This window comes from Saccostrea cucullata, unplaced genomic scaffold, assembly GCF_032062105.1.
Source record: "Saccostrea cucullata isolate Sc308-1 unplaced genomic scaffold, CSIRO_AGI_Scuc_v1 ctg590, whole genome shotgun sequence".
NCBI lineage: Eukaryota > Metazoa > Mollusca > Bivalvia > Ostreida > Ostreidae > Saccostrea > Saccostrea cuccullata.
Window position 1 is genome coordinate 249,154 of NW_026928156.1, and position 24,779 is coordinate 273,932.

At 36.7% G+C, this 24,779-nt stretch overlaps 2 protein-coding genes across 5 annotated transcripts; both read left to right on the forward strand.

The window, feature by feature from the left end:
- Positions 1-675: 675 nt before the first annotated feature.
- Positions 676-21,264, forward strand: LOC134276625 (E3 ubiquitin-protein ligase MIB2-like). 4 transcript variants are annotated; one of them, XM_062758864.1, is made up of 27 exons: positions 676-750; positions 1,815-2,066; positions 2,957-3,128; positions 3,451-3,557; positions 4,405-4,578; positions 6,174-6,295; positions 8,623-8,733; positions 8,929-9,033; positions 11,056-11,203; positions 11,433-11,498; positions 13,356-13,589; positions 13,981-14,155; positions 14,446-14,552; positions 14,764-14,958; positions 15,329-15,513; positions 15,633-15,734; positions 15,820-15,924; positions 16,035-16,470; positions 16,645-16,736; positions 16,841-16,986; positions 17,248-17,401; positions 17,621-17,775; positions 18,142-18,268; positions 18,516-18,618; positions 18,737-18,828; positions 19,090-19,274; positions 19,732-21,264. In XM_062758864.1, exons 2-27 carry the CDS (start codon positions 1,856-1,858, stop codon positions 19,901-19,903), a joined length of 3,981 nt encoding a protein of 1,326 aa, XP_062614848.1. In that variant the 5' UTR covers positions 676-750; positions 1,815-1,855; the 3' UTR covers positions 19,904-21,264. The 4 variants fall into 4 exon arrangements, with proteins under 4 accessions (XP_062614848.1, XP_062614849.1, XP_062614850.1 ...); XM_062758865.1 differs by lacking the exons at positions 676-750; positions 1,815-2,066 and adding an exon at positions 2,330-2,349; XM_062758866.1 differs by lacking the exons at positions 676-750; positions 1,815-2,066 and adding an exon at positions 2,543-2,562.
- A 913-nt stretch (positions 21,265-22,177) lies between these two features.
- On the forward strand, positions 22,178-24,435 carry LOC134276627 (transcription factor HES-1-like). The gene is made up of 4 exons (XM_062758871.1): positions 22,178-22,575; positions 22,927-23,022; positions 23,292-23,382; positions 23,666-24,435. Exons 1-4 carry the CDS (start codon positions 22,498-22,500, stop codon positions 24,268-24,270), a joined length of 870 nt encoding a protein of 289 aa, XP_062614855.1. The 5' UTR covers positions 22,178-22,497; the 3' UTR covers positions 24,271-24,435.
- Positions 24,436-24,779: the final 344 nt, after the last annotated feature.

Genomic DNA, 24,779 nt, shown 5'->3' on the forward strand with positions numbered 1-24,779 from the left:
CGATCCTGATGCAATTTACGTTACTTCCGTTACGCACACAATGACAAACTAACCCCCGCACACACACATACTGAGACGTGGGCAACTGCAGTAATGGGAGTGTATCCTCTCTCTTAATTTTCGCACAGGTGCTTGAGGACAGGAACCCCCCCCCCCCCTTCGATATAGACCCCTGGGCTTTTTTGATTTATTTCTCATAAAAAATCTTTCATTGTCATATTTGTGATAAGATCTATACCAGCAAATCGAAAAATTACCTAAAACAAACGTTCTATTAGATCTACCCTACATTCTCTATATAAAAGTCAACCTTGTTAATTTATATATAGAGATGGTAGATATTTTATATAAAATGCAAGTTTAAGCAAATTTTCTGAATTGATAGAATAGATTATATCACAAATGTGTAATCCATATATAATTTATGTGAAAAAAAGTCTAACAGGCTCAGGGTCTATATAAGGGGGGGGGGGTTCCTGTCCTCAAGCACCTGTGAATTTTCGAGTGTGGAAAGTATCCCCCCCCCCTTAAATGCATGAATGTTTTTACTCAGAAAAGAAAGAACCCGTATAGTTATTAATGTAAAAGGCAGTGAAGGAATTAATAAGGTTTTCAGAAATCTTGTTTTCAATATGATTACTTTGTCAAGAAAAAAGGAGGAATACAATGAACGATCCCCCGCGTACGTACAGGTAAACCCTACTTTCGGTTTGTTTTCTTGTCGAGTACATTGACAGTTTGCTAAATAAGGTAAAGTAAGCTTGTTTATACACATTTTTAAATAAAAAATCTTTACATTTCAAAAAAAAGATTGATGAAATGTTTTGGTGTAAATTCGGAAAAATACATTAATAAAGAAAGAAAATAATCTTTACACTTTTGGTTTGTGTTTTAATTGAGTTAATAGGCCGAGTAGAAATTTTAAAAATATATTAAAACTTATCAATAAGAAAGAAATCGTCTCGTGCTCTTTGACCTGCTGCACATTTTAGTCAAGGTCCGTTTGGTCGACCAACGCATTTTAAGGGCGATAACTCTTGTATATATCGCACACAATTCGGTATAGCAGTAAGGACGATTGCAGATTTAATGCATTAGGGATCTATTTATAAAGAAAAGTTATTTAAGTAATTGTAATCTTGATTTAAAAAGTGACTACATTTTTGAATGAGCAATATATGATGTTTTCATGTTTATTTATACCTTGCTGAACATTTCAGACAGCTGTCCCTATCTTTTTTTTTCAATTATAAATTTTTAATAATCTGATGTTAAGGTCAAGATCTAGTAAATAACTTGAGACTATTTTTTTGGTGCTAGATCCATTATGACGTCATAATCCATTTCAACTTTCTTTTTCCCGTACTTTACGGCTTTAGTAGAATTTTGTAGAAAATAGGGTATTTTCATGTCATTCAATTCAAAATCATATGAAAAGTAAACCGGATACCTATATTAAATTTGATATTGATTTAGTGAAGAGGCCATGAACATACTAATTACCGTTTTCTGAGAGACTGTAGGCAAGCTGGATATATTTCCTTTGCCTAATACGAAAAAAACTCCCATATTCATGACTGGTTTTCTTAATTTTCATTAAAAAATGACAGTTTAAAATACAGTTTTTCATCTTGTTTATCTACAAATTATGCCCGAAACACCTTATTTGACCAAGCTAAAGTTGTAAAGCATCAATAAAGGAATTCATTTCTCAAATTTGATAAATCTGTAGGCACCTTTCATTTACTAGATCTTGACCTTAAATATTGTCTTTTAATTAAGCAAGTATAAAGGACTTCATTATTTGTATTCAGTCAAAACAAGGCAAAGCCGCTGCTAACTAAGACTGAGAAGGATGGAGGTGGGAGTGCGGGTGATACGTGGACCTGACTGGGACCATGGTAACGAGGACGGGGGGCAGGGGTTTGTAGGGACGGTGATCAGGATCTCACGGGAGGAGAGAGCTGCCATGGTCCAGTGGGATTACCATGGCAACGTGACCAAATGTCTGGCAGAGGGGGAGGAGGGAAAGAACGAGCTCAGGATAATAGACATCCAACAAACAGGTAAGTCAGTCAGGTGTAACAATCAGGTAAATACAGGTAAATATACAGGATAATAGACATCCAACAAACAGGTAAGTCAGTCAGGCATAACAATCAGGTAAATACAGGTAAATATACAGGATAATAGACATCCAACAAACAGGTAAGTCAGTCAGGTGTAACAATCAGGTAAATATACAGGATAATAGACATCCAACAGACAGGTAATCAGTCAGGTGTAACAATCAGGTAAATACAGGTAAATATGTGGTAAGGACCAGGATAATAGACATCCAACAGACAGGTAATCAGTCAGGCATAACAAGTACAGGTAAATACAGGTAAGAACCAGGATAATAGACATTCAACAGACAGGTAATCAGTCAGGTGTAACATGTACAGGTAAATATGTGGTAAGAACATGGATAATAGACACCCAACAGACAGGTAAGTCAGTCAGGCGTAACAATCAGGTAAATACAGGTAAGAACCAGGATAATCGACATCCAACAGACAGGTAAGTCAGTCAGGCGTAACATGTACAGGTAAATATGTGGTAAGAACATGGATAATAGACACCCAACAAACAGGTAAGTCAGTCAAGCATGACATGTACAGGTAAATACAGGTAAATTACATATTACATATATGATAAGGACTAGAATAATTGACATCCAACAGACAGGTATGTCTGTCAGGTGTAACAAGTAACAAGTACAGGTAAATATGAGGTAAGTCAGTCAAGCATAACAAGTAAAGGTAAATACAGGTAAGTTAAATACTAGTATGTGGTAAGGACCAGGTACTTTATTGACATCAGCAGACAGGTAAATCAATCAAGCGTCAAGTTCAGGTTAATACGGGTAAATATGTGGTTTGAACAGGGATGATGGATATTCATAATATTTTAGGCATTTTCTTCCGCACCATCACATGTGACGAGTGTGGACAGCAGGGCTTGACAGGGTTCCGGTGGAAATGTGTGGAGTGTAATGACTTTGACCTCTGTACTGCATGCTACATGGATGACAAACACGATAAAGGTCACGTGTTTGTTAGATATGACAGCAGTATGACAGCATGGTAAAGTAACCCCACCATTGTTTGTGTTATTTCATCTATGAAGTTTCTCTTTCTACAATGCAAAGAATAAGATATATATTTAATATGAGTACTGTAGAAGTACTTTTATCCGCGGGGTCATAATTCCGCGGAATCTCAATTTCCGTTTAATCCGCGGGTAGAAAATTACGCGGATTTCTTAGACTGTCACTATATGCCTTACATTTATATTAAGTATGCTTGGACAAATTTCCGCGGAAAATTTGAGGCCGCGTACATAGCGTAAATTAATACCACGCGGAAAAAACTACTTTTACAGTATTTTCTTTTTTGCTGTGTTTAGCTTCCCTTGTCCAGCTCGGAACAGAAGCAGGAAAACCAAGATATTTGGAATAGGACCCAATGCTGTTGTAAAAAGGTTCCCACCCGAGCCACAGGGGGAACAGAAAGGTACTGGTAGAGCAGTATATAATAGAAGCAAGGGTTATAGCCAAACTGCAGAACAAGGGGAAGTGTAGGATTTTAATGTGGTTGTTTAAAGAAGATGGGCAAACAAGGCATGCAGTAGGCCCATAGCTTCAAATGTATGAAAGTCATAATTTGTGAATTTAGTATTTAGAGTATTAGTTCTTTTCCTTGAAAGGTATGAAAAATCTTTTCTGTATTTATCTTTCAGCAAAATTATTCTATATTATTTGACTTAATTTTAAAAAGAGGTAGTAAAAAGACAATTTGCAGTATATGTAATATATATTTTATAAATGCTGTAAAAGTCTCAGCACAAATGGGCAAAAGGTTTTGTTGCCATATACAGTAAAACATGCTGAAAATAAAGTAACACATAAAGTGAAGTGATATTCATTCCTCATTTTTTAAAAATATATTGTAAATGTAATGGATATTACAAATATACATTTATTAAGAAGGAAACTTTGTAATTTTTTATGAGCATCTTTTATAATTGTAAATGCACTCTACAAAAAACAGTTGAAAATTGCCTAAATTTTCAGAGGGTAAAGTGGTGGAATATACAAATTGACAAAATTTTCAGGGGGTAAAGTGGTGGAATATACAAATTGACAAAATTTTCAGAGGGTAAAGTGGTGGAATATACAAATTGACTAAATTTTCAGAGGGTAAAGTGGTGGAATATACAAATTGACTAAATTTTCAGAGGGTAAAGTGGTGGAATATACAAATTGACTAAATTTTCAGAGGTTAAAGTGGTGGAATATACAAATTGACTAAATTTTCAGAGGGTAAAGTGGTGGAATATACAAATTGACTAAATTTTCAGAGGGTAAAGTGGTGGAATATACAAATTTTGGGAGGTCAAATAATGGTGGAGTAATGGTAGATTGGTCAGGGACCGTATCAAAACACAAACTAGGAGCTGATGGAAAAGTAGAACTCATAATGGTGGAACCTTTCCCAGTGGGGGCTGTGTATGCTGATCATCTACCACTAGGAGGTATTTGTGTGTGAGAGAAATTATCTGGATATTTTGAATCTTTGTCTAGATATTTGGACTCTTTGTCTAGATATTTTTATGCCCCGCCATGAATATGGCCGGGGCATATAGTGTTTGTCATGTCTGTCTTCCGTCCTTCCGTCTTCCGTCACATTTTGCGTTTAGCTCTGTTCAAAGATAAGTTTCAAAGAAACTATCCAAGTTATTTTCATCAAACTTCATATGCTGATAGATATTGATGAGAGCTATGCAACTGCATCAAGATTTTTTTACCTTGACCTTTCCTTTGACCTTGACCTCACTTTTCTTTAAGTAGTGTTTAGCTCGGTTTTAAACATATCATTCAAGATGGTGTTGTCAAACTTCACATGTTGATACAAACTTGCACGGATGATGCATCTCAGGATGAACATTACCAGACTTTCTTCGGATGCTGGATCTGACCTACATTTTCATTCCCAAGTAACTATAAGCCCTGCCTGAACCAAACTTGCATGGATGATGCATCTAGGAATGGACATACCAGACTTGCTTTGGATGCTGAATCTGACGTACATTTTCATTCCCAAGTAACTATAAGCCCTGCCTGAACCAAACTTGCATGGATGATGCATCTAGGGATGGACACTACCAGACTTGCTTCGGATGCTGGATCTGACCTATATTTTCATTCCCAAGTAACTATAAGCCCTGCCTGAACCAAACTTGCATGGATCATGCATCTAGGGATGGACACTACCAGACTTGCTTCGGATGCTGGATCTGACCTACATTTTTATTCCCTATAAGTCCTACCTGAACCAAACTGATCAAATTTTATACACATACAAATTTTCATGTTGCTTTACTAATATATCCTTGGCGGGGCATTCATGTCCTATGGACATATTTCTAGTTTACCCTTTGTCTAGATATTTTTGACTCTTTGTCTAGATATATTTGTCTCTTTGTCTAGATATCTTGACTCAATTGTCTAGATATTTAGACTCTTTGTCTAGATATTGTTGACTCTTTGTCTAGATATTTTTACTCTGTTTAGATATTTGGACTCTTTGGGCTATCCAAGGATAGAAGCATATAACTGGTTTTGAATAGGGAAAGCTTGTACATTTAATGTGTAACAAAAAAGTTTACAAGAATACAAGAATTTTTGCTGCTGAAAAAGTATAAGAATTGTTTAAGAAAATACGCAAGGTACGTTACCTACTGATAATTTTTCAAGATATTCTAAATTTAAACTTATAATACCATTACATGTTTCTAGACAAAATATCAGCATGCGTTACCAGGGGTTTTGAAAAGATATCAAATTATGAAAATTTTTGCATTTTTTAAAGAAAAATGTACAAAAATTACAAATCATAAATTCTTGATTTTTTTTCATCAAATTTTTTTTTAGAAGAGGTGTACAAATCCATATAGAGACATTAAAATTTAGTATTGCACACAGGTCTTTCATTTAGTGGTACTCTTCAACTCCAGAAAAGAACCCAATAAAGTTCAAACTACGTTGCGTATGACCTTAAGTCAGTAAGAGTACTGGTACTCTCTGAAGCACTGAGTCTGATAAATTAAAGTTCGTTCATTGTTTTCAGACTTGTCTTGTGTGAAACCTTCCTACATCAATGTTGGAGATCGGGTACAGGTGAACATCAACACAGACACGTTTAAACAGCTCAACAAAGAGTTCGGGGGATGGAACAACGAAATGGAACAGGTCAGTATCAACGCTCTGTAATATTATACAATTATGGACTTCAGTGAACAGTCAATATGTGGTTATAAAGACCCATTGCAATTGATATTGACCAGAGACACAGAAAGTGATAGCCTATTATACTGTTATATTATACTTTCATGTAAATTACTTGAATTTGATTCGTTGAGATACATTTGATTAAAAACACTACTACCCGCTGAATAATGAAGCCATGCCCTCCTGCGTAGCAACAGTCAACATTGCTTGACGACGGGTGGTATTCCAAAAAATAGCGACTGCGCGGAATTTATGCGCGCAAGGTTCACTGTAATATGTATTTGTATAAAACATTCAGTATAATATAATAAATATTGCATGTAGTTGAGTGTAACATTGAATATTTTCACCCCAAGAAAACCATTGTAAACCTTGGCTGCACCGCGGTTGACAATGGTTTTCGAGGGGTGAACATTTTCAATGTTACACTCAACTACTTGCAATATTTTTACAAGAGGCCCAGGGGCCACATCGCTCACTTGAGCAATTGGCTAGAAAAAAGCACATATGAGATCAGAATTGAAAGTTTACTGAGTTGGGGGGGGGGGCTTGAATTTTAACCCCCAGGGGGTCATGATTTGAACAAACTAGAATCTACACTACCTGAGGACGATTCCATATAAATATCAATAAGCATGGATTTGAAGTACTTGAAAAGAGGATTTTAAAAGGTTTCCCTATATATTCCTATGTAAAAATTTCATCAGCCATTTTGGCCCCACCCTACCCCCGCGTATGGCACGCCAAATTCACAAAAATGAGATAAACCTAGTTTCACATTTGATAAACTGGGTTTATCGATTGTAAACTATAGTTTACAAACCGTAAACTATAGTTAACGATTCGTTAAGTATAGTTTTCATCTGTAAAACTATATTTAACGGTTGTTAACTATAGTTTACGAATGATAATCTAAGTTTATCTGTCTGTAATAAGCGTTAACAATAGATTTTGTTAATAAACATAGATTCACGTTTGTAAACTATAGTTTACAATCGTAAACTATAGTTAAGAGTTGTTAATCATAGTTTCACAAATCGTGAAACTATATTTATCAGATCGTTAACTATAGTTAACGGTTTGTAAACTATAGTTTACAAATCGTGAAACTGTATTTATCAGATAATCTATGATTCACAATCGCAAATGATTGTTTTCAGTGTTAAGTATAGTTTACGGTTGTGAAACATAGATTATCGCGTTAACTATGGTTTACGGATGTAAAATATAGATTAACGTTGTTAACTATAGTTTACAGTCCGTAAACTACAGTTTACAACCGATAAACCTAGTTTATCGACTGTGAAACTATGTTTATCTCATTTTTGTGAATTTGGCATGCCATACCCGCGGGTCATGATTTGATCAAAATTGAATCTACACGTCTATCTGAGGATAATTTCACATGAGTTTCATCTTTCCTGTCTCAATGGTTTTTGAGAAGAAAATTTTTAAAAAATTTTCCTCTATATTCCTATGTAAAACTTTGATCAGCCATTTTGGCCCCACCCTACCCCCGGGAGTCTGACATAATTTGAACAAACTTGAATCTACACTACCTGAGGATAATTCCACATGAGTTTCATCTTTCCTGACCCAGTGGTTCTTGAGGAGAAGATTTTTAAAAAATTTTCCTCTATATTCCTATGTAAAACTTTGATCAGCCATTTTGGCCCCACCCTACCCCCGGGAGTCTGACATAATTTGAACAAACTTGAATCTACATTACCTGAGGATAATTCCACATGAGTTTCATCTTTCCTGACCCAGTGGTTCTTGAGGAGAAGATTTTTAAAGATTTTTCCTATATATTCCTATGTAAAACTTTGATCGACCATTTTGTCCCTGCCCTACCCCCGGGGGTCATGATTTGTACAAATTTGAATCTAGACGAACTGAGGATGATTACACATGAGTTTCATCTTCCCTGGCCCAGTGGTTCTTGAGAAGGAGATTTTTTAAAAATGCCATTAATTTTTCTCTAATTCATAATTATCTCCCCTTGGAAAAGGGTGTGGCCCTTTATTTGAACAAACTTGAATCCCCTTTACCCAAGGATACTTTGTTTCAAGTTTGGTTGAAATTGGCCCAATGGTTCTTGAGAAGAAGATGAAAATGTGAAAAGTTTACAACGACGACGACAACGACGCCAACGACGACAACAACAGACAACGGACAAATTTTGATCAGAAAAGCTCACTTGAGCCTTCGGCTCAGGTGAGCTAATAATATTACCATGGTAATACTCAGATGAACAGATGTTTAATATGTACTTTGTAACTTTCTAGATTGTAGGTGAGATAGGAGTCGTCAAAAAGCTACAAGACAACAGCAGACTCCTGGTCCACTTTGAAGTCTCTGGACGACCCTGGTTGATCTACAGACAAGCTTGTACAAAGGTATGGAATAATTGCAAAGGGAAATACTGTCTTAACAAGTTTTAACAAAGGTGTCTAACCACTGAAAATTAAAAGAAAATATCACTATAACATTTATAAGTTTGTACAAAGGTTAATAACATTACAGAGTCCTGGGTGTGATATATTACTTGTACAGTATTTATGTTAGTAATGTGAGCCTTCATTTATCTGTAGGTGTCGGTCGTCCTGAAGGGGGACGTAATCCGAGTGATTGAGGATGTGAATCAGATACAGAGATTCCAGGGGAACCACGGGGGATGGCTGGAGGATATGAAGGTGGTAAGTGAACCAGATACTGAGACTACAGGGGAACCACGGGGGATGGCTGGAGGATATGAAGGCAGTAAGTGAACCATGGGGAATGGCTGGAGGATATGAAGGCAGTAAGTGAACCACGGGGGATGACTGGAGGATATGAAGGTGGTAAGTGAACCAGATACAGAGATTTCAGGGGAACCACGGGGGATGACTGGAGGATATGAAGGCGGTAAGTGAACCACGGGGGATGACTGGAGGATATGAAGGTGGTAAGTGAACCAGATACAGAGATTCCAGGGGAACCACGGGGGATGGCTGGAGGATATGAAGGTGGTAAGTGAACCAGATACTGAGACTACAGGGGAACCACGGGGGATGGCTGGAGGATATGAAGGCAGTAAGTGAACCATGGGGAATGGCTGGAGGATATGAAGGCAGTAAGTGAACCACGGGGGATGACTGGAGGATATGAAGGTGGTAAGTGAACCATGGGGGGATGGCTGGAGGATATGAAGGTGGATACAGAGATTTCAGGGGAACCATGGGGGATGGCTGGAGGATATGAAGGTGGTAAGTGAACCACGGGGGATGGCTGGAGGATATGAAGGCAGTAAGTGAACCATGGGGGATGGCTGGAGGATATGAAGGCGGTAAGTGAAGCATGTGGGATGGCTGGAGGATATGAAGGTGGTAAGTTAACCAGATACAGAGACTACAGGGGAACCACGGGGGATGGCTGGAGGATATGAAGGTGGTAAGTGAACCATGGGGGATGGCTGGAGAATATGAAAATGGTAAGTGAATCAGATACAGAGACTACAGGGGAACCACAGTGGATGGATGGAGGATATGAAGGTGGTAAGTGAACCAGATACAGAGACTACAGGGGAACCACGGGGGATGGCTGGAGGATATGAAGGCGGTAAGTGAACCAGATACAGAGACTACAGGGGAACCACGGGGGATGGCTGGAGGATATGAAGGCGGTAAGTGAGCTATGGGGGATGGCTGGAGAATATGAAGGCGGTAAGTGAACCACGGGGGATGACTGGAGGATATGAAGGCGGTAAGTGAACCACAGGGGATGGCTGGAGGATATGAAGGTGGTAAGTGAACCAGATACAGAGACTACAGGGGAACCACGGGGGATGGCTGGAGAATATGAAGGCGGTAAGTGAACCACAGGGGATGGCTGGAGGATATGAAGGCGGTAAGTGAACCATGGGGGATGGCTGGAGGATATGAAGGTGGTAAGTGAACCATGGGGGATGGCTGGAGGATATGAAGGCGTTAAGTGAGGATATGAAGGTGGTAAGTGAACCAGATACAGAGACTACAGGGGAACCACGGGGGATGACTGGAGGATATGAAGGCGGTAAGTGAACCAGATACAGAGACTACAGGGGAACCATGGGGGATGGCTGGAGGATATGAAGGTGGTAAGTGAACCATGGGGGATGGCTGGAGGATATGAAGGCGGTAAGTTAACCAGATACAGAGATTTCAGGGGAACCACGGGGGATGGCTGGAGGATATGAAGGTGGTAAGTGAACCAGATACTGAGACTACAGGGGAACCACGGGGGATGGCTGGAGGATATGAAGGTGGTAAGTGAACCATGGGGGATGGCTGGAGGATATGAAGGCGGTAAGTTAACCAGATACAGAGATTTCAGGGGAACCACGGGGGATGGCTGGAGGATATGAAGGTGGTAAGTGAACCAGATACTGAGACTACAGGGGAACCACGGGGGATGGCTGGAGGATATGAAGGCGGTAAGGGAGTAGAAAGATTAACAGGTCATCTTTGTTATCTCAACATCAGAAGGACCAACAAAATATGACAAGATATCAGAGTTGACTGTAGTTAATTAATCAGGTGTGCTTCTAGCAGCAGGTGTGACTGTAAAGCTCAAAAACACCTGTCAGCCTGATACATTGAAGGTAGAAAGAGGACTTGATTTAAATAGTTTAAAAAAAATAAATTTTGGATACATTGTATTGATGAAAATTTAAATGAATTTTTATGTAATTTTTTTTTCAGCTTCCCGGGAAACTAGGCAAGGTGTTTGATGTGGACAGAGATGGGACACTGTACGTGAGATTCCCCAAACTGGGAGAGTACCTTCTGAGCCCCTCCTGCTGTGTGAAGCAGTACAACCCTCCCGATCTTCTGTTTGAGGAAGAGGAAGGTAGATGATAATAATGTGATGATGATGATTAATATGTGATGATGATGATGATTTTGTAAATGATGTTGGTTATGATGATGATTGTGATAATGGTGATGATGATGATAATAATGTGATGATAATGATGATGTAAATGATGCTACTGCTGCTAATGTAATGATGATGATGATTGATGATAAATAGACAGAGAATTTGGGATAATTACTTCAACTTTGTTTTTTTCCTTCAGGTGCTGGAGCGAGTGGAAGTCTAGAATCAGAAGGGAGTACTGCAGCAGCCTCACAAAACAAATGTGGTAAAATAACATCTATATTTATTCATAAGAATAATTTTAGGATTTATATATCATGCATATATATAATTGTTTTCTGTACAGTATGATATTTTTTGCTCATAAAATTCAATCAGTCAACATAGAAATTATGATTACATACTTTACTTGAGTTTGCATTTGCATGATCCTCTCCATAATCAAGCTTGCAAATCTAAAATAAAAAGGCAAAAACTCTGAAAGAGGAAAGAGGAAGAAAACTTCAGAGATTTTGGTGTTAAATTATGCAATGTGCTTTAAGAGCCTAGTTTGTTAGTTATTTGGAACTTATCAACCAAAGTAAGAATACCTGGTATTGATTGTCCAATAAAGTTTAATTTATATAAGACCAAAGGAAGAGCTATTATAATAATTTTATTTTAAGCTTTTGTGAGTACCTCTCTAGATTTTTTTTAACAGCATCTGCTTTTCAAACCATTTTGTAAATAATTACTACTCCCTAGACAATGTAGCCTATATCTGGAATTTCAATCCACAGGATTTATTTTTAGAACAAAAATTTCCTGTTCCTTCAGTGTGAATTTCCACTTTCAGTTTGATTAATCAAAGGTCTTTTTCTGTTGGGTAGGTCTACTTTAAAACTTTTTTAATTAATACACTTGGTTTTATTTGAAATCTTAGTGTTTTAAAAACTTATTTAGTACTGTAGTAATTAATGTAATAGCTATTATAAATAGTCATACAGCTGTTCAGAATTATTTTAAGGAAACTTTAAAAGATGCATGTATTTCATTAGGGGAAAAATCATTTAGAAGTCTCTTTTTAACCGTTTTAAAGACAGACAATCATGACTTAATGGAAAAAAACAAACAATGATCTAGCCTTTAATGCAATCCCGGCCCATATAAAATTTAATCATTTTACATGTATATAAAAGTAAATTAACGCATAACTTTCATTTTGATAGTTGTATGATTTGATTTATATTTTTATATAGAGTTGTTTTTTATTCAGTGGTATATTATATGCTTGGATTTTTTAAATACATATTTAAAAGATTAAGAAAAATACAGTTTTTCCTTAAAATAATCAATGTAAAGTATATGCTTTGATTTAAAAAAAAAAAATATATTGCAGAAAAAAGGGGGATAATGCAGCCTAGAAAATATGTACCTCATATTAATTTTTATTTAATTACCTCCTTATCATGGAGGTATAAATTCTTTTCAGTTTAATTTTGTTCAAAGTACAGCTTTTATTATCAAGGCCAGTATTTCCATCTTGGTATAACAAGATATACAGTAAAATTTGTCTAATCTAAACACCAATGGTTACGCAAAAAAAATTTAATTTCTTGGTTCTCAGGCCCTCCCTCATCTCTTCCAAGGGTGCCTCATTGACCCTTTTTATTGCTAAATCAATAAAATAAAAACAACAGATCACCTCCCTCATCATTTTTTGAGGTTTTGTACTATGTAAAAAGCTGCCTCATCATGTTTTGGGGACAATAAAAAAAGAAAAAAAATCCCTCCCTTATCATATTTCTTGTAAAAGGGCCTGAGAACCAAGGAATTAACTTTGCATGGCCTTATAAAAGAATTGGCTGGATAAGACAACATCTTGAACATTGAATTAACTAAAAGGAGCTTCAGGTTAGACAAGATTTCAGAATAAACAACATTTAGATTAGACAAGTTTCACTGTATTCTGATCTGTTAAAACTAATAAATATTATTGTTATCAATACCAGTAACTTTTTTTTATTATGAACCCTCTTTATATCTATATAACTCAGTAGAACTCATCATTTTTAACCCTCTTGAAAAGTTATCACTTAAAAAAGTATTCAGTAAGACTTGTGTATATTACATTTTCCTGTAGGTATGGTATTTGACATTGGAATCCGTGTGGTGAGGGGACAGAACTGGTCATGGGGGGACCAGGATGGAGGGGAGGGGCACCTAGGGACCGTGGTAGAAATCGGACACGAGGAGAGTTCTGGCAAGGTGCCCCCGATGTGTGCTCAGGTCCAGTGGGACAAGGGGTACAGGAACATGTACAGGGTGGGGTATGAAGATCAGTACGACCTCAGGATCTACGATACGTCAGCCCTAGGTTAGTATAATTAACTCTAGACACAAGGGGTACAGGAAGTTTATGTAAATATTAAGTTTTTATACATGCACATACCCAATATTTACATTAACTACCAGTGCCCATGCTTAAGACACCAAAATACATGACATTTTATTTTGTGAAAAACATAACTAATTTTTGCAACTCATCCAATGAAAAACCTATTTACAACAAATAACACACAAATAATGTAAGTAATCAAATTTCCTGTTTCCTGTGTTCCTTTGTTTCCATAACCATAAATATCTATGACTAGAGTTGCTTGTGAATTTTGCATCCATTACATGGAAAGCTGTGTGAGCACAAAGCAGTGTTTTGCAAATCCACTTATAAATACTAGTACCTGATCCAAGTTATAATTCTGATTCAGGAATTAAGCATGACAGACAATGTACAAACCCGGGCTGTGAGGAACCGGAAATATTCGGGATGTTGTGGCAGTGTGACCAGTGCTCCAATGTCGTCCTGTGTAGTCACTGTTACCATAGCGACAAGCATGACATTATCCACAAGTTCACACGGTTTGACTATCCCAGTCACAAGGGGTGAGAAGATTTACTAGATCTGTTATGAAATATAAAGAAAATAATTAATCAATTTCAAGTTCTTTTGCAGCTACTCTCTTTAATTAATTAATATAATAATTCAACAATATTTTCTTACGCAAAATATATTTGCTTTTAAAATGTCACAGAAACTAAGTAGCTCTGAAAATAAAAACTGGCTCAGAGAAGTTCTAGTACAAAGTCATTTTTCAGTACAAACTTGATTTTCTAAAGGGAGGTAAATCTTCTCATTGATAGCAGATGTTCTCAGAATTCCCGTATTTTTGTAGATGCTCCGTTCCTAAGAGACAGCTGAGCAGCAGACAGAAGGTGTTTGGGATTTTTGAGGACGCTAAGGTGACTCGCGGAATTGACTGGAGATGGGAAAACCAAGATGGTAGGTTTTCTCAAAATCTCTATACACTGGATTTACAAGATTAAGAGACAAAAGTGTGGAGTTTATTTTGGAAGATAGAAGATGTATCCTTCTTTATCTTTTTCTGTCCATCCTTTTTCAAATGTCAGGCAAACATTTATGATTTGAAATGCTGAGTTAATATTTGATCAAGATGACCACAATGATAACTGTGATTCATTGAATTTAAAAGGTGGAGATGGAAATAAGGGTACGGTGCTCGCTATTGTGAACTTTACGCTGGACACGGATCATGACGGGGTCGAGGTGGCCTGGGACTCGGGTCACACTAATGTCTATCGCCTTGGTTACAAAGGCTGCGTCGATGTCAAGGCCGAGGAAGCTTCCAGTGGAGGGTTCTATTACAAGGATCATCTTCCTATCTTTAGTGAGTCTTGATGTCTACTAATCATGTACAGAAAACAATTAGTTTTCAGCAATTTAAAATGATTGATATGTAAAATACCTATTTGTTCAGTCTTGTACTGTTTCTTTAATTTAATAAAAAGCCAGCTTATAATAAAATTTAAGTTATACATAGATTATGTCAAAAGAAGAGCACATGCAACACAAAAGAGTTGGTTTAAATACTGTAAATCACTTTTTAGCACATGCAACACAAAAGAGATTATATAGAGGTTTGAAAATATTTTGGCATGTGAGGTGTCGTGAAAATTTAGTGATCTACAGTATTTTGGCATGTGACCAATAGTTCACTGATTTAAAGTTTTTCATTGACTGATGCATTCTGGGAACAGAGCTACCAGATCAGCCTCGCCCAGGACCAAACCAGGCGGCCAGGGAGGGGGGAGCCTCAGCGGTTGTTCCTCCGGAGGAGGAGGTGAGACTGAAGAAGGGGGACAAGGTCAAGATAGGGGTGGATCTAGATACCCTCCAGATGATCCTCAAAGAGTCCAAGAACTGGAACGAGAGAATCATAGAGGTACACGGAGAATACAGTGCTTATCTATTGGAAATTTAATAACTTAATATCAGATTGATGTTAATAAAATATCTAATTAATCCTATAGTAAATATTTCCTTACATCTTTTTTTCTTCAGTGTATTGGAGTGAATGGATCAGTGCTGCTTGTCAATGGACAACAGGTCACGGTGGATTTTGATGGCAAAAAGTGGACTCTTAATGAAATGGCTTTGGCCAAGGTAAAAATCTGGTGCTACAGGAAACTGTAGAATGTCAGGGTTGCAACAGTGCAGCAGGTCTTAATCACTTCTGTGTTAATTTCAGATAGAGCAGTATGTGAAGGACCAAGTGGTGAAGTTGGAAAGTGATGCCACAAGTGTACACCATCTACAGAATGGCCACGGACCCTGGGAGGAAAGCATGAAAAAGGTACATCTATGCATCAGGTCACAGCGTTTGTTAAAAGATTGTTTTAGATGATATATTTGATTTGATTTAACAGATTATTGCCAGAAATTATATAAAAAGTCTTATTTTAGTTCCTGGGGAAGAAGGGTCGAGTTGTGAGTGTGGATTCAGATGGAGATGTTATAGTCAGTTTTGGGATCCAGGAGATTAAGTTTAACCCGGAGTGTCTGACGCCATCTAGTGGGAGCCCTGATGAATTTAAGGAGGAGGAGACACCACAGAAAGCAGAGGACACAGTAAAGACAGCTGAGGACGTTCCACCACCTCAGGAGGAACGTGTGGTCCAGGACCTCTCAAGTTCTGAGACAGGAAGACAGTATCTGGGAGAAAGTTCTACCACCACCCAGCTACGCACACCAGAACGTACACCAGAGCGTACACCACAGCGCACCCCTCAGCGCACCCCAGATCACACGCCTCAGCGTACCCCGCCAAGGTCACGCTCTCCCTCCCCTGATGAACAGAGATCACGGAGCTCTTCAGATGAACGGTCATATGAAGAACCAGGTAAACCAACTTAATTCTTTGATAAATTCAGCTTCTGTTACAGTTCATTTTCTCCTCCCTCTCTCTAATGACATGGCTGAATTGTAGACAGAGAAATAAATCAAGCAATATGAAGGTAAATTTGAAATGTATTGGTGAATTGTTCAAAACATTGAATCTAAATCTAATCTGCAGACTCAGGTGTGAAAGACAAGTTTAAGGTGGCTTTAAAGAAAGGGAAAACCAAAGAGGTGTTAGAAATGTTACAGAAGACCCCAGCACTCGCAGTGAGTAGATTCATTTAACAAATGCTTAACAAGATGATAAGTGCTCATCAGAACAGATTTAGTGCTTGGAGATTTATATTTCATTTAACTGTTTTTTTCCGCAGCATTGTTTGTTTGAGAACGGCTACTCTGCCCTGACCTTGGCCTGTGATCAGGAGAACTGCGATCCCGCCATTGTGGAGGCTTTGTTGAAGTTTGGGGCCAAAATGGACCACCAGGCAGCACCTCCTCTGTTGATATCAGTCAGGAGGTAAGATCACCATATTTTTTTTCCTGTCAGCAATCGTATTCTATCTAAAGCAAATATCTCTCCTTCATTGTACCCACTTCTTTTATACGTAAAGAGCCATGCTTCCATTCTTGTACTATAAAATGAAAGTTGTGCAAGTTATTTCAGAAGCAGTTTAAAGCTTTTTTAAAACAAATGAGAAATAAGATTATATGTTGTATCTAACCTTCATTTTAATAATTAATATTGTAATTCAGTATTTTGGAAATCTTTTATTTGTAGAGGTCATAAAGAAGTAGTACAACTTCTGCTGGACAGGGGAGCTAACCCTGACATCACTAACAATAACGGTCAGACCGCGGTCCACATAGCGGTACAGCGGGAAAAGAAGGACATCCTCAGGATCCTCCAGAAAAAGTCTGACTTCAACATCACTGTAAGTACTGGGAATTCTACAGGAATTTCGCTTTTTAATGAGAGATGTTGGTAAATTATTCTCAACATTCAAATAACATTTGACCCTTAATTAATACTGCATGAACATGTACATAATTTATCCTAGTCTTTTATAGAATATGTAACTAGGATTTTACAAGCTTTGATAAAAAAAGTTAATTTAGTTTTAATAATGACAAATTTGGTAATGCCGCTCTAGGATAAGCTTGGAGACAGTCCTGTGTCTGACGCCATTACTATAGGGGACCCTGAAATCATAGACATTGTCTTCAACTGGCCAAGAATTAACTTGGAGTTTAAAAATAAGCTGGGTTTCTCACCCATCCATCTGGCTGCCAGAAAAGGAGATACACAGTGAGTTTATTAAATTTAGATATAATATATTCCATGAGCAGTTTTTCCCCCCCCCCCCCCTCTTGCATTTTGAATGGCATAACATTTTTATCAGACTTCATTCCCCGCTTGAAAAGTGGGAGGGTATTAATTTATAGTGATCGTTTTTTAATGGGACAGTTCTTTTTTTTTAAGCTACAGTGAGATTCATAACTTCATTTTAAAGATATTTTATAAAAATCTTGGGTTAAAAAAAAAAAGAATAATTTGCTAACATGAAAAAAAACCCTAATTCTTCTAAGAAATTTCAATTATTTAGATTCTAACTGCAGAGTTAGAAATTAAGATTGAATTTAAAAATCTGTAAAATGAGACTCCTTTTTTCAGTGCTATGCGGCAGATCCTACAGAAATGTCCTAAAGCCATCAATACACAGAAGGATGATGGGTACACAGCGCTCCACCTCGCCGCCTGTATGGATCATGATGACATCGCCAAAATCCTGCTGCAAAATGTAATTATGATATATGTGTATATAGTTTTATAGAATTTGATTGATTTTAGCTCACTTGAGCTTTCATCTCAAAATCCTATTGCAAAATATAATCAGGATATTATTTTACAGTTTATTAAGCATCATTTGTAAAAAGATACAGTAGAGCCTGTTTAAAGTGAACTTCATTATAGTGAATTCCTGATTATCACATAACCGTATAATCTCATCCAGTATAACCTTATTTTACTGTATTAATTATGAACAGCGTGCAAGGACAACGAAACAGACAGAAGCTGAGGGTCAGACACCACTTCACATCGCGGCTATCTATGGCAGCTACAAAACAGCGAGATGTCTCATTGAAGAAGGTAGGGATTCTAAGTTTATAAAAATTTCCTTCCATTTAATCTCAGTAACTAGTCTCTTTGTGATATTAATTGCAACTATGATTTTACATCTTATGAATAAATAAATTGTTTTTGATAGGGAAGGCCAATGTTAATGCCCCAGACGAGAATGGAAACAATGCCCTTCACCTTTGTCTGATGGGGAGACCTGCTGTTATGGAGTTTGCAAAGGTAATCATTGTGAGATTGAGTTACTGAGGTCTAATAAGGACTGAGGTACCTGGTTATGCTGGTCATACTGTAGTTAAGACATAGCAGCAGATGTGCCATTCTGTATAATGATGTGGCAGTCAACCAGGTTCCATCGCCATAGGCCGGATAGATCAGTCAGTAGAGCACCTGACTGGAGATTCAGGGGGCCCAGGTTAGAATCCCGGTCTGCTCTGCTGCATGTTTCTCCTCATCTGTTACAATGATATGCTATATTTACAGATGCAGAAGGCGGACTCGGGCCAGACAGACAGCTCTCTGGAGAAGGAGAAGTTGGAGATCGCGGCGCTGCTGATCCAACATAACGTACAGACAGAGTTGAGGAACAACGAGGGGAAGACGCCGCTGGAGGTCGCCGTGTCTCCATCCCTGAGGGAGAAGGTGGAGAACCTCATACAGGAAAAACTGTGAGTTAATGACGCCTCCCTCTACATAAACACAATTGTATAACCACAAAGAATTACTCGGCTGTTAGGGGAAATTTCAATACATAAACTGTGTAGAAATGTATGCGGGGGGGGGGGGGGGGGGGGGGGGGGGGGGGGGGGGGGGGGGGGGGGATTATAGGGAATTCTGCAATTTAGTAAAATTTATCACTATGGAAACAGTTTTATATAACTTCCTACAATCATAAACAACAAACCATGCCCTTTTGTAAATTCTTTAACTTCTTCAAAATAAACACCTGGAATACACTTTGTTCTATACAAATCACAAAGTAATTTGTAAAAGTAATCAAAGAGGTCTATTTTCAAAATGGCAAATTTCAGGATTTTAGAATATCTGATTGACATTCAAATCAGTAAAAAGGATGACAAACTACAGAACAACATTATTAGAGTACAATTTGTTTAATTTCAACAGGAGTCCATCAGTACGCCCCAAAAAACCACCACAATGTCAAGCCTGTGAGGAAGAGGATGCCACACTAAAAATAAAACCCTGTGGCTGCCGAGTCTGTGATGAATGCATACCAAAGCGACTCAAAAAATGTCCTAACTGCGGTGAACTAGCTGCCGGTAAAGGCCAAATGTGAAGTCATATGGATCAAGTCACCTAGGTGTTAACATTCTCTGATGGTTAAGTGACAAAAAATTACATGTTTTATTCATACTAGACATAAAACAAAGTGGGACCAAAGCATTTGCCTCATGTGACTCTAAAAAGAATCTTTTGTACACGTCACAACAATCTGATAGAAATGATTAAATTTATTGTGACAATGTTTTTTTTTTTGTTTACATTTTTCTTTTAGGCTGCATTCTGAAATATTTTAAAAATTATATTGTGTAGTACATGTACATAAATATATGCCCATGTTTGCACTTTAAGAAAAGTATGTTAAAAAATCATTAATGCTTTTCGATTTTGAAAGATTTCATTTTATAAAATTATTAAATGAAAATACCCTTTATCTGTCTTCATGGGAATTTGATTGTTGGTAATCATTAAATCTGATGTTTGGAACAAAGATTGCATACTTCAGTTTGTAACAAAATTTTTTAAAGGTGTTATTATTTGCATGCATATACTTACTAGTACATGTATTTTATTTCCTAGAAATAAAATTCTTTCACTTTATGAATTTATGTTTTTGTTTGAATTTTTTTCTCATTTAATTATTGAAACTGAGTAAAAGGTTGAAAAGAATTTCTTTTTTTTAATTAATATATTTTAATTTATTAACATAAAGACATGAACGGTATGTTCTTAATTTTTCCAAGGATTTCTACTAAATAGAATGGACTTCTTTGATTTCACTCCCCACTCTAAACTTATTGGATAGACTAACTTTAAATCATTTGAAAAATGTTCAATAAGGTCCCCCAACCGAATATGCAAGATTCCTTTAGCATTGTTCAAGAATTACATTGTTCATCTGTCTTTTTTTGTAGCCAGTCCGTCTGTTAGAGCAAAATATGTGTTGTTCATCCATTTCTGACTGTGTTGAACTGAAAAACTTATAACCAGCAAAGTGGATGATATGAAAATACATTTGTTTATTTTTGTTAATTTTATTAATGAATAATTTTATAATATTCTTTAGGGCCATAAAAACCAGGGATAGGGGCCCCCAAACAAGTTTTGCCATACTACATGTATTAAAAACACTGCTACTTTCAATGTGTTTATGATTCCTCAATGATAACGCTTGAAGAAGACCCCCCTTTTTTTCATTTGCTTTGGTCACCTTCGTCCACTGAAAACCTTTTATGCCCCCCCCCCCCCTCTTGAAATTGCTTTAATTATTATATATTACATTGTACTTATTGCATACATACGTTAAGTTTCAATTCATACACTGAAATTTACTTGTATTATTAGTCATTTAGTTTCTGATACTTGCATAAACATTAAATCAAAGCCATTTTAAATATTATAAATTCTTATGACTCAGTTGTTACTTCATTTTTTATTCGAAGATTTCTTATTGATTTTCCCCAACCTAATTATTAAAGATTTATAATATACATTTGTATTACAAACCGAGTAATATATTATACTTTGGTTATGATTTATATCATTAAGCTCGTTTCATATTATTTACGACTGCTTAAAATTATCTACAATTTTATTTTTATAAAAATTGCCTTAGCAAAAGAAAAAAATGTAATTGTAATTTAATTTTCCGTGAGGGTCAGATGTCATGGGTTATCAGATGACCCTGTGTACCGTTCCGCTCTATTTAACATTAACGGTTTGTCGAGTGATATTACCGGTTCGTTGAGCATTCCATCCTCGTCAACCACGTGTCAATTTCTAATGACACAGTAAATTTTGTTCAGTTTTAGTCTATTTACAAGTTGACATTTGTACCTTGAAGTCATTTTGAAAACTCTTTACTCAAAAAAATTAATTTACTTAAAATGTACTAATAAATTAGAGCACAGTTAACAACGTTTATAATGTTTTGCATCATAACAAAAACTTTAAAATAATTTATTGAATAAATTCAGAATTAAAAAGAGAAGAATAAATTAAAACAAATTATTTTAAAAAAGAGAGAAAAAAAAAGAATTAAAAGTAGAATAAAATGAAAATTACAAATGATTTCTTTATGGGGCCTATATTACTGAAATGGTATAATTAAAAAAAAAAATCTCAAAATTTCTGTAATTCATAAAACTACAGAGAAAAACCATGGTTTCCTTTTAGTTTATATACTCAATAAATCTCTCTTTGTATAAAATATATTTTTAATGCGACAAAATCACTTGTTGATATAAAGTTTACTCATGGACTGGAAGCCAGAAGCTATAACAGAGTAAACGTAAGATAAGACAGACAAACAGTGCTACCCCAATGTTGTTTTAAAAATTTCATGTTGGCGTCCACGAATTCGTCAAACACGCGCTCAAGTCATCGTTAGTGGCGAAAACTGACTAATGACACGAGGTTTGTTTTTACAGTGATTAGCAGGATTAAAACCCTATCACGCTGATGAGGTCCGTGTGCCCCCAGTTAATTACCGACACGGGTCACTTGACGGCTGACACGTGAACCAAGCGCGCGTTCTGATTGGACAATAGTGGTGATTTGCATACATTACAATAGGTGACAGTAACTGAACAGGGTCATTTACAAATTAACTTTCGCAGACATAACTACTTTATAAATTAGTAGAAGGCAATGAGTGTACGTGCAAAGAGACCTAGTTTGGCAGAAAAAATGAAGAAAGCTTCCGAAATCCAAACTCCCCTCAGAAAGGTATATTGATTTCAATTTGTAAATAAAAATGGAAAACAGACTGAAAAAGAAATTTGCATTTGAAAAAAAAAATAAATAAAAAGCAAATTAAATTGTATTAATCTTAGAGGAAGCAAATGAAATCGTGAAAATTAAAAAAAGGAAATAAATCATTGAACATCTAATCTAATCTATGGTTATTTCTTAAATTACTGATTTAAAAAATCTCTTTAATTATTATTTAGCGAGATGTTTCGTCTTAATTAAAGTAACTAAGAGGACTTGCTATATCAAAACAGAACATATTAGTTGAAAATATGATTGTGATATTTTTATCGAATTTGTAATAATCTTTTTTTAATGTAATTTCAGGCTAACAAACCTCAGACAGAGAGGAAGAGAAGGGAGAGAATCAACAAATGTCTGGGACAACTTAAATCCCTCGTCATGAAAGCCACAGGCAAAGATGTAAGTCAACTTAAAAAAAATTATATATTGTACTTTTTAGGTGTTCAAACTATAGTGAAATAAAGAGAAAATAACCTTAAATTCTATTTTCTCATTTTTAAAAAAGTGTAAAAATTTTATATTCGACCAATAATTAAATTATACAGACAATTCTAAGAAAAGGCACATTATTAAAGAATAAAATATAAAGAACAATTTCTGAATACATATGAATGACAAAGTTCTTAAGTATGTAAACTGAACATTGATTTATATTTTGTTTTATCCAGGAGAAGAAGTTTCCCCGGCTGGAGAAGGCAGACATCCTGGAGATGGCGGTCAATCACCTGTACGCCATGAACAGCAAGGACGGAAAACAAGGTAAAGTATCTATCTACATTACAGGAAAATATAAAATTATATGTATGTCAGAAAAAAAAACAAAAAGAAAAACATTGAGTTCACAATCTTTGAATATTGGTAAAAGAAAACTTAGAAAAAGTTCGAATTTGATCCACGCAATATTTCTTATGTTTAAAAAGATGGTTTGATTTTAATCTGATTAATCGTCAAAATAAAAAGTAATATTTAGAACATTTCAGAATATATTATTTTATTTAAGTGATAGATTCTAAAGTTCTAATGTCTTGATTTGTTGTTCCAGAGACGAGAGAGCCAGACGACAGGTATAGAGAGGGGTACAGCCGCTGTATCAGCGAGGTCCTCCACTGTCTCCGATCTGAGCAGAAGATCGACAACGTCACCAAGACCAACCTCATCAACCACTTCACCGTATCCCTCCGCCATCTCTCCGCCACCAATCACAGCACGGGTTACGTCAACCAGGGGTTCGAACTCAGCAGCCACAGCGACAGTTCCTCCACTTCCGGCCAGCAGTTGTATCCTAGCAACGTTCTGTGTCACGAGGGTGTCCAGGAAGTGCCGCCATTCGTCCAACCTAAGTACGCCGAGGTCTACTTCCAGGATCAGAACATGTACATGGACTTCTACAACGCCCCCCTCGATGTCCGTCCAACGGAAGTGTATTCCGCCATCCCCGATCGTGTGCCGACAGAGTTCCAGCCACCGCGCTCTCCCTTCCACTCAGACATCGGTGTTCCTCTCCACACCTCCACCCCTGTAGCCAAGAAGAGACTCAGCGTGATTCCCAGCTTCCCCGCTCTGGAGGACATCAACCTCAGTGACTGTGTGACCACTTCCTCTTCCTCCGATAGCGGAAGTTCCGCCGGGCCCTGGCGTCCATGGTAACCAGTTACACTAGTGCTTCAAAATGACTTAGTGCCAATGAACGATTCAAACCTTATCTTTTGGTTTGTGTTGTTATGTGAATAGTACTATTTATTGAGTTTGTTTCGTTACTTGTTTATTAGCTTGATGTGTCCAAATGATTGAAATATAAAGTTTTTAAACATGAATTTCTTCTTATTTCCTACATTGAACACAGGGATTGAAGTTCATAGGCTTTTTTGAGGTACAAAAAGGAAAATTGTCGTGTTATCAAATACCAGTAAAAAAGAACTGTCTTTTCATTCTTAAATGAATATGATATTCAACCAAAGTAAGAATACACACTTAAAATTTGTCATAAAGGTATAGCTCGGAAAAATGAGCAATTTACCTACATGTATCGCAGACTTCGATTATAATTAGTACAAAAAACTTTTTCTTTCTGTTAAATGTCTTACAAATTTTCTTTCATTAATATTTTAATCGACTAATTTAAAGATATGTCAACCAAACTTTATTTATGTCCGACA